This window comes from Lupinus angustifolius, chromosome LG05 (assembly GCF_001865875.1).
Source record: "Lupinus angustifolius cultivar Tanjil chromosome LG05, LupAngTanjil_v1.0, whole genome shotgun sequence".
In the NCBI taxonomy this organism is placed as follows: Eukaryota; Viridiplantae; Streptophyta; class Magnoliopsida; order Fabales; family Fabaceae; genus Lupinus; species Lupinus angustifolius.
Window position 1 is genome coordinate 19,328,605 of NC_032013.1, and position 9,227 is coordinate 19,337,831.

The 9,227-nt window shown below is 34.4% G+C and overlaps 1 protein-coding gene across 3 annotated transcripts; it reads left to right on the forward strand.

Moving 5' to 3' along the window:
* LOC109347983 (ALA-interacting subunit 3-like) lies at positions 245-8,590 on the forward strand. 3 transcript variants are annotated; one of them, XM_019588147.1, is made up of 10 exons: positions 246-496; positions 528-616; positions 1,797-1,855; positions 1,961-2,035; positions 2,125-2,235; positions 2,360-2,430; positions 3,676-3,849; positions 6,883-7,006; positions 7,290-7,579; positions 8,352-8,590. In XM_019588147.1, the coding sequence occupies exons 2-10, from the start codon at positions 541-543 to the stop codon at positions 8,404-8,406; spliced, it is 1,035 nt and encodes a 344-aa protein (XP_019443692.1). In that variant the 5' UTR covers positions 246-496; positions 528-540; the 3' UTR covers positions 8,407-8,590. The 3 variants fall into 3 exon arrangements, with proteins under 3 accessions (XP_019443691.1, XP_019443692.1, XP_019443693.1); XM_019588146.1 differs by having other exon boundaries at positions 245-616; positions 3,676-3,820; positions 6,854-7,006; XM_019588148.1 differs by lacking the exons at positions 246-496; positions 528-616; positions 1,797-1,855; ... (2 more) ...; positions 2,360-2,430; positions 3,676-3,849 and adding exons at positions 4,753-4,888; positions 4,994-5,068; positions 5,158-5,268; positions 5,393-5,463 and having other exon boundaries at positions 6,709-7,006; positions 8,352-8,588.

A 9,227-nucleotide genomic window follows, 5' to 3' on the forward strand; every position in this document is an offset into this window, starting at 1 on the left:
ACACCTATAAATATAAACTAGTGACCATTAAGATTCTTGTCCTGCCCTAAATTAGTAACCGGTGAATTTTCTCCCGTCTCTGACAAAAACTCAAGAAATACCAAATGTATAAGTCTATTATTCATTTTTCTTTTAGAACAACACTTATTGAAAAAAAAGTAATACAATAAATGAATTCCTTAGCGATTGAGTAACTAGATATCATTGGGGATTATAAGAAGAATGGAAGCAGATACAACCATTATGCCAAAGCTCCAATCAATTTTGTTTTCGGTTCAAAGCAATTGTGTTTCATTTGTTTGACTCTTCTCCTTCCCTTTCACCTTCGACTGTGTCTCTCTCTTCTTCTTCCTCCTCCATTCCATAAACAGAGTTAATTAGAGAGAGAAAGAGAGTAAAATAAACCAAACATAACATAACACCTTCTTCTCTCTCTTCTTTTTTAGGGTTTCGATTTCAATTTTCACCCTCATTGCATTCTCGTTGAATCCTAGGGTTCCGATAACTAAAGGTTGAATTTTCAACGATTCCGATTCGACAATGGCGTCTTCGAGCGCCGCAGCTGCTGGATCCGCTGATCCAACAGCTACAAGAAGAATTACCAAGAGACCCAAGTGTAATTTCCTCATATATTCTTTCATCTCTCGTGTTTTTTTAGCTCAATTTGTAGTGTGCTACTTTCCATTTTTGTAAAAAAATGTTGGTTTGTAATGCAAATTCCTGGGTTTGATTGAATGCATGTTAGGGTTCATTTATAAAGTTCCATTTAGTGCATAATAATATCTAGATTCAGGTACCTGTTGCTGAAGTTCTATTTCATGAAGATATGACACTTTGTTAAATAAAATACCCACTTGATTATTTATTATTATTATTATTTTAAATTCATTTACTTTTTGAATGTTGGTATTTCTGTTAAAATGCAAATTGGTTGTTTATTGACCTATTTGAAGAGTTTCTATGCAGTTGGATAATGTGTTTTGAGTTAACAATAATGGTTACTCAGTTTAGAACTTTAGATAGACCACTAGGCTGGTTCATATCCGGCTTATCGGAACAATTGATAGACACGGGGAACTAAATTTATGAATTTGCATGACTCAATTAACGAGGAGCGCAGGAGCTCTTAAAATGGAAAGGGAAAACAAGTAAAAAAATTAGTTCCAGAGCCTATGGCTCCTTCAGATAGTATTCTCTGTGCAGTGATGCGTAACAATCTATAGGGATTGTTTGAGTGAATAACACTACCCATGCCTCTCTCTAAATCACTTTTCGAGTAATGGAACAATCATTTGGACAGCTGCACACCCAGTCATGTTACTAACTCTCATTCCTGGGTAGGACCATGGCACACCCTTCTTTCCTCTTCTAGAACATACTTTCCATATGACGGGCCTTTTTGGATTCAGGTCTAGCCTCGGATCCAATTCATTCTCAGTCTCAGGCTTAGACTCACAGGTCCTATCACTAGACCACATAGGAAATATGAGAGGACATTAGGACAAGGGTTGGACTTTGTATCGAAGCTGTCAGGTTAGTTAGAGAGAGAATATAAGAAGAGGGTTATATATATGTGAGAGGAAGGAAAAAAAGTAAGCAACTATTCTGTAAAGGATTGTGGCCATTTGGCTAGGGAGGACGCAGATCCTCTTATTCTGCAGGTTTTTTCTGTCTTTTATTTCTCGTCTTTCAGTTTAATCAAGAGGAATATCCCCATTGAAGGCGCTAGACTCCAGTTTTCTTATAGTAAACTTCTGGTGCTAACAAGTTCTCTTTTAAAATTTAATGCCTTTCAGATTCTAAGTTTACACAGCAAGAACTTCCAGCATGCAAGCCAATTCTTACACCACGAGCGGTAATACTATCTATTTGAATATGTTACCTGGTCATGATTGAATATGTTACCAAGTCATTTTTATGTGGCACATTGTGTGTAATTCATTTAAATCTTTCCCTGCAGGTTATTTCAGCTTTCTTGCTTGTCAGTGTTGTATTTGTTCCTATTGGAGTTGTTTCGCTAATGGCTTCACGAAAGGTATGCTAGAGTTCTATACTGTGTCGAATTTAATTTTACAGTTGTGTATAATGCACAGTAATGACTTTAGTTTTCTTGTTATCTCCCAGGTTGTCGAAATTGTTCGCAGGTATGAGTCAGAGTGCATACCACATGTTGTTCAAGATAAAGTAGCATACATTCAAAGTTCTGCAGATAAAACATGCAACTTATCTTTAACGGCAAGTCTCTTTGACACAAGTTCACCTAGTCAGCTCTCAATTAACTCCATTCCCATAATTGATAATTAATGGACTTCACATTATGATTATCTTACCACCTCTTAAATTCTGCTTTTATGAAAAGGTGCACAAGCATATGAAGTCCCCTATTTATGTTTACTATCAGCTGGACAACTTCTACCAGAACCATCGCCGGTATGTAATGCCCTTTTTCTCTCATGTGTCAGTATCTTTTTATTTGTTTCAATTTCACATTTACAAAGCAAGGGTAGTATGCTTTTAAGATAAAGAAAGGACTTTGTTATCCTTTCTTCAGTCCTTCTTGACAATTAATGGTGTGGGTATGCCAATAGCTTCTGCTTTTACTTCTTTTTTGGTTTAGAAAGCTTCTATCAAGTATTTTCCCTAATCTAATGAAATTTTCTATACGTACTTTGAAGCAAATACCCTTTCCGCTCTATATTTAGTCATATGTTTGTTAATTGTTGTCTGGTCAAAAGTTATGCATACACACAAAATTACTTCGCGTTTTCCATATTTATTGTTAAAGCGTTCTATCATAGTTGACGGCCTTGCACCACCAACCTCCATCTATCTTATCTTAATTATTTTAAAATTTAAACATTGCCATACTTTAAATCTACAACAGTTCTTTGTGACCTTTGTATCCAGCATTTGTTACTGTGTACATTGTAGGCTACATCTTAACTTGCTTTTTATATAACAATGAAACAACTTACCTTGATAAATTGTATGCATGACATTTTGGAACTTGTAAAGTTCTAATGTGTTGAAAATTTTCTCATATTAATAGAGTGGTAATTTCAATACTATCAGAACATGTTAGCCCCTGGTTAAAAACTTATTAGAGATACACAAGTTTGCATCTATAGAAAAAAATTACAAAGAAAGCAAGCATAAAAATAAATTGGTTGACAATATCCATGAAACTCTCTTACAAGCTATTGTCTAAACTGGCAAAAATATTTTTTAAGATGACCAACAAAAGGGAAGCCAGTGCATAAGGGTCCCACCTAGCGGAGTTTTGGGAGGTAGACATTCACAGCCTCACCCTCACAAGTGAAGAGGTTGTTTCCACGATTTGAACCAATGACCTCCCGGTCATAAGGCAAACATTGCGCCGACTCACCCTCTGTTATCTAACTTCTATAGCTTTAAATAATTGTGAGGGATAACAAATTACTATTTGTATGGGAAGGAATTTTTGGAAACATCCATAATTCCACATTCCACATATACATCTTGTTTTCTGTATCCTTCTTCCATGTATGATAGTTCATTACTTCATTGTCTTTGATTGTTTCCTTCGACTATTTTCAGTCTTAATATTTAGATGGTTATTGATTGAATCTAATGCATATAGTTCATAATGTATGCTTGATTAGGTTTTAATAATTATGAGGATTTTTTATTGTTTAGGTATGTTAAAAGCCGAAGTGATGAGCAGTTGAGGGATCGCAGTAAAGAGAGCTCAACAAGTACTTGTAAGCCTGAAGATATGGCAAATTTTAAGCCAATTGTACCTTGTGGTCTTATAGCTTGGAGTTTATTCAATGATACATACATCTTCTCCCGCAACAACAAGAATTTGACATATGAAGATATGACACTTTGTTAAATAAAATACCCACTTGATTATTTATTATTATTATTATTTTAAATTCATTTACTTTTTGAATGTTGGTATTTCTGTTAAAATGCAAATTGGTTGTTTATTGACCTATTTGAAGAGTTTCTATGCAGTTGGATAATGTGTTTTGAGTTAACAATAATGGTTACTCAGTTTAGAACTTTAGATAGACCACTAGGCTGGTTCATATCCGGCTTATCGGAACAATTGATAGACACGGGGAACTAAATTTATGAATTTGCATGACTCAATTAACGAGGAGCGCAGGAGCTCTTAAAATGGAAAGGGAAAACAAGTAAAAAAATTAGTTCCAGAGCCTATGGCTCCTTCAGATAGTATTCTCTGTGCAGTGATGCGTAACAATCTATAGGGATTGTTTGAGTGAATAACACTACCCATGCCTCTCTCTAAATCACTTTTCGAGTAATGGAACAATCATTTGGACAGCTGCACACCCAGTCATGTTACTAACTCTCATTCCTGGGTAGGACCATGGCACACCCTTCTTTCCTCTTCTAGAACATACTTTCCATATGACGGGCCTTTTTGGATTCAGGTCTAGCCTCGGATCCAATTCATTCTCAGTCTCAGGCTTAGACTCACAGGTCCTATCACTAGACCACATAGGAAATATGAGAGGACATTAGGACAAGGGTTGGACTTTGTATCGAAGCTGTCAGGTTAGTTAGAGAGAGAATATAAGAAGAGGGTTATATATATGTGAGAGGAAGGAAAAAAAGTAAGCAACTATTCTGTAAAGGATTGTGGCCATTTGGCTAGGGAGGACGCAGATCCTCTTATTCTGCAGGTTTTTTCTGTCTTTTATTTCTCGTCTTTCAGTTTAATCAAGAGGAATATCCCCATTGAAGGCGCTAGACTCCAGTTTTCTTATAGTAAACTTCTGGTGCTAACAAGTTCTCTTTTAAAATTTAATGCCTTTCAGATTCTAAGTTTACACAGCAAGAACTTCCAGCATGCAAGCCAATTCTTACACCACGAGCGGTAATACTATCTATTTGAATATGTTACCTGGTCATGATTGAATATGTTACCAAGTCATTTTTATGTGGCACATTGTGTGTAATTCATTTAAATCTTTCCCTGCAGGTTATTTCAGCTTTCTTGCTTGTCAGTGTTGTATTTGTTCCTATTGGAGTTGTTTCGCTAATGGCTTCACGAAAGGTATGCTAGAGTTCTATACTGTGTCGAATTTAATTTTACAGTTGTGTATAATGCACAGTAATGACTTTAGTTTTCTTGTTATCTCCCAGGTTGTCGAAATTGTTCGCAGGTATGAGTCAGAGTGCATACCACATGTTGTTCAAGATAAAGTAGCATACATTCAAAGTTCTGCAGATAAAACATGCAACTTATCTTTAACGGCAAGTCTCTTTGACACAAGTTCACCTAGTCAGCTCTCAATTAACTCCATTCCCATAATTGATAATTAATGGACTTCACATTATGATTATCTTACCACCTCTTAAATTCTGCTTTTATGAAAAGGTGCACAAGCATATGAAGTCCCCTATTTATGTTTACTATCAGCTGGACAACTTCTACCAGAACCATCGCCGGTATGTAATGCCCTTTTTCTCTCATGTGTCAGTATCTTTTTATTTGTTTCAATTTCACATTTACAAAGCAAGGGTAGTATGCTTTTAAGATAAAGAAAGGACTTTGTTATCCTTTCTTCAGTCCTTCTTGACAATTAATGGTGTGGGTATGCCAATAGCTTCTGCTTTTACTTCTTTTTTGGTTTAGAAAGCTTCTATCAAGTATTTTCCCTAATCTAATGAAATTTTCTATACGTACTTTGAAGCAAATACCCTTTCCGCTCTATATTTAGTCATATGTTTGTTAATTGTTGTCTGGTCAAAAGTTATGCATACACACAAAATTACTTCGCGTTTTCCATATTTATTGTTAAAGCGTTCTATCATAGTTGACGGCCTTGCACCACCAACCTCCATCTATCTTATCTTAATTATTTTAAAATTTAAACATTGCCATACTTTAAATCTACAACAGTTCTTTGTGACCTTTGTATCCAGCATTTGTTACTGTGTACATTGTAGGCTACATCTTAACTTGCTTTTTATATAACAATGAAACAACTTACCTTGATAAATTGTATGCATGACATTTTGGAACTTGTAAAGTTCTAATGTGTTGAAAATTTTCTCATATTAATAGAGTGGTAATTTCAATACTATCAGAACATGTTAGCCCCTGGTTAAAAACTTATTAGAGATACACAAGTTTGCATCTATAGAAAAAAATTACAAAGAAAGCAAGCATAAAAATAAATTGGTTGACAATATCCATGAAACTCTCTTACAAGCTATTGTCTAAACTGGCAAAAATATTTTTTAAGATGACCAACAAAAGGGAAGCCAGTGCATAAGGGTCCCACCTAGCGGAGTTTTGGGAGGTAGACATTCACAGCCTCACCCTCACAAGTGAAGAGGTTGTTTCCACGATTTGAACCAATGACCTCCCGGTCATAAGGCAAACATTGCGCCGACTCACCCTCTGTTATCTAACTTCTATAGCTTTAAATAATTGTGAGGGATAACAAATTACTATTTGTATGGGAAGGAATTTTTGGAAACATCCATAATTCCACATTCCACATATACATCTTGTTTTCTGTATCCTTCTTCCATGTATGATAGTTCATTACTTCATTGTCTTTGATTGTTTCCTTCGACTATTTTCAGTCTTAATATTTAGATGGTTATTGATTGAATCTAATGCATATAGTTCATAATGTATGCTTGATTAGGTTTTAATAATTATGAGGATTTTTTATTGTTTAGGTATGTTAAAAGCCGAAGTGATGAGCAGTTGAGGGATCGCAGTAAAGAGAGCTCAACAAGTACTTGTAAGCCTGAAGATATGGCAAATTTTAAGCCAATTGTACCTTGTGGTCTTATAGCTTGGAGTTTATTCAATGATACATACATCTTCTCCCGCAACAACAAGAATTTGACATTGAACAAGAAAGGCATCTCCTGGAAGAGTGATAGGGAGCACAAATTTGGAAAAGATGTTTTCCCTAAAAACTTCCAGAATAGTTCTATTATAGGTGGTGCGCATCTCATTGAATCCATACCAGTAAGTATTTACATGAACTTGTGTAGATGATTGCAGTCTAAATTTAACCTTTGTTTTACCCTTGGTTGTGTTTCTGTTAGGTTTGCAATACTTTAGGCTGCCACATGATTGGTATACATATCGTGTGTGATGCACACACCTTGCAATTTATTTCACTGTTCATTAATATAGACTCTCTTTCATTCCAATTTCTCTAGTATATTCTATTGTTCATCTTGTGATTAGTCTGGTATTCGCAATTCAATGAGATATATTGCTCACTTTTGACTGTTTTTTGGAATAGTTGAGTGACCAAGAGGATCTTATTGTCTGGATGCGAACGGCTGCTTTGCCAACATTTAGGAAGTTGTATGGAAAAATAGAGGTGGATCTGAATGAAGGTGATACAATAAATGTACTGCTGAAAAATAACTACAACACATACAGTTTTAATGGCAAGAAAAAGCTTGTGCTGTCAACTACTAGCTGGCTTGGTGGGAAAAATGACTTCCTTGGCATTGCTTATCTCACCGTTGGAGGATTGTGCTTCGTTTTGGCTCTGGCTTTTACCATTGTATATTTCGTCAAGCCAAGGTAAATACTTAAAATCCTTTATTGCTTTCGACCGATAAAGTCCCTTTTGAATTTTGTTGCTTGATTGTATTTTTTTACCAAAAAAATGTTGTTTGATGATGCATTCATTCATTTCATCCATTGTCACATGGAACTTAAATTCTTTGTATTCTTTTTATTCTTTGTTCTGTGGCTTATTACCAACACTATATGCAGAACATGATTTTACTTCAACCCGTTCCTACCTGAACTCTGAAATCAGCATTAGTTATATTAGTCATTTTTTGTATCAAGTTATATTAGTCAATTTTATTAGAACCTATATTATGTTTGATTGACTTGTATGTTAAGTGTTTTCCAAATTCATTGTGCATTTTTTAAATCCCTTCTGTTATGAGAGTTTTCTTTCCCCACATCTGGGTACTCATATAGTTGTAAAAAGAAATGTCTCTGTAGTGTTGTTCATGGGATAGTCTTTGGAGATTCCAGATTATTGTTTAAAAGCTTTGATTAAATTATAGAGTGTAATATTTATGCATTGTCAGTGTAAAAATTTATAGACAATTCTGTATATCATCATTTGCATTACTTTCATTGAAGAGTCAATGATAATTAAATATGAATGGTGAATGATACAGTGACAATGTATAAAACTCATTCAGTGCATATATTTTTCTCTTGAATAAGAAAAAACAAAATCATGAAGTTTCAATTGTGCTGACATGATTTTTGTTGTACATGATGACATTATCTTATTATCAGTGCCTGACCAATCTTTTGTTAATCTTTCTAGGCAACTAGGAGATCCCTCATATTTATCATGGAATAGGAATCCAGGTGGGCACTGAGTAAAGAAACTAATTATATGTTTGTTTGTTATACTTCAAGATTCGACACCTTTATACAATGGTAGGTGTAATCTTTGTACATCTATGAAATACAACTTTTTTTTGGGGGGTCTTATGCATCAAAATTGAAATACCTTGTATGTCCTAAAAAATATGGTTAAATATATGTGCTAGCTCCTTGTCATACAACATGGGAAAACAATAAAAGTTATTGTGTTTTAACTTACACTTTTTGTTTTGTTTGGCAAATTCTCAAAATAATCTTTACACTTGTGGGTAAAAGGTTGTGTATATCTACCATTTCTAAGTCTCACTAGTTGCGAGTTTTGTACATTGGGTTGCAGGAGATACCTTATCTCCTTAAATCCATTCAGTTTTTGATATGTCTTATTTTCTCTATCTCAAGATGTTTTCATTTTAAAATATAATATAAAAAGAAAAAATAAGACACATGTCAAACATTGTATGAATTTAAGGAGATAAATTATCTTCTGGAATCAGGAAATACTTTATTTTTTTATTTAACTTCAGCTTTTAGTCAAAGAGCGGAAATTGTTTGGAATGAGGTAAAATGTCCTTCAACACTACTATGATCCCCTTCATGAAGTTGGGATTTTAGTAAAGGTTAAATTTTAAGTGGATATAGTCAATTTATTATTAATTTTAGAGTTAATTATACTTACACCTCTGAGTTTTAGTGAAATTATACAAATTATCCCTCACTTTTTTACATATGCACAAACCTCTTATAGTTTTTATACCTTTATTACACTGACTACTCCTGCATGATAAATAAGTGTAACTTTTAAACAAAAAAATTG

Bases quoted from the DNA above. Each gene is read 5' to 3' on its own strand.
- LOC109347983 (XM_019588146.1), top strand. From the start codon at position 541: ATGGCGTCTTCGAGCGCCGCAGCTGCTGGATCCGCTGATCCAACAGCT. The intron at 1,856-1,960 runs GTAATACTATCT...CTTTCCCTGCAG, and splicing joins CAATTCTTACACCACGAGCG to GTTATTTCAGCTTTCTTGCT. The intron at 2,036-2,124 runs GTATGCTAGAGT...GTTATCTCCCAG, and splicing joins CGCTAATGGCTTCACGAAAG to GTTGTCGAAATTGTTCGCAG.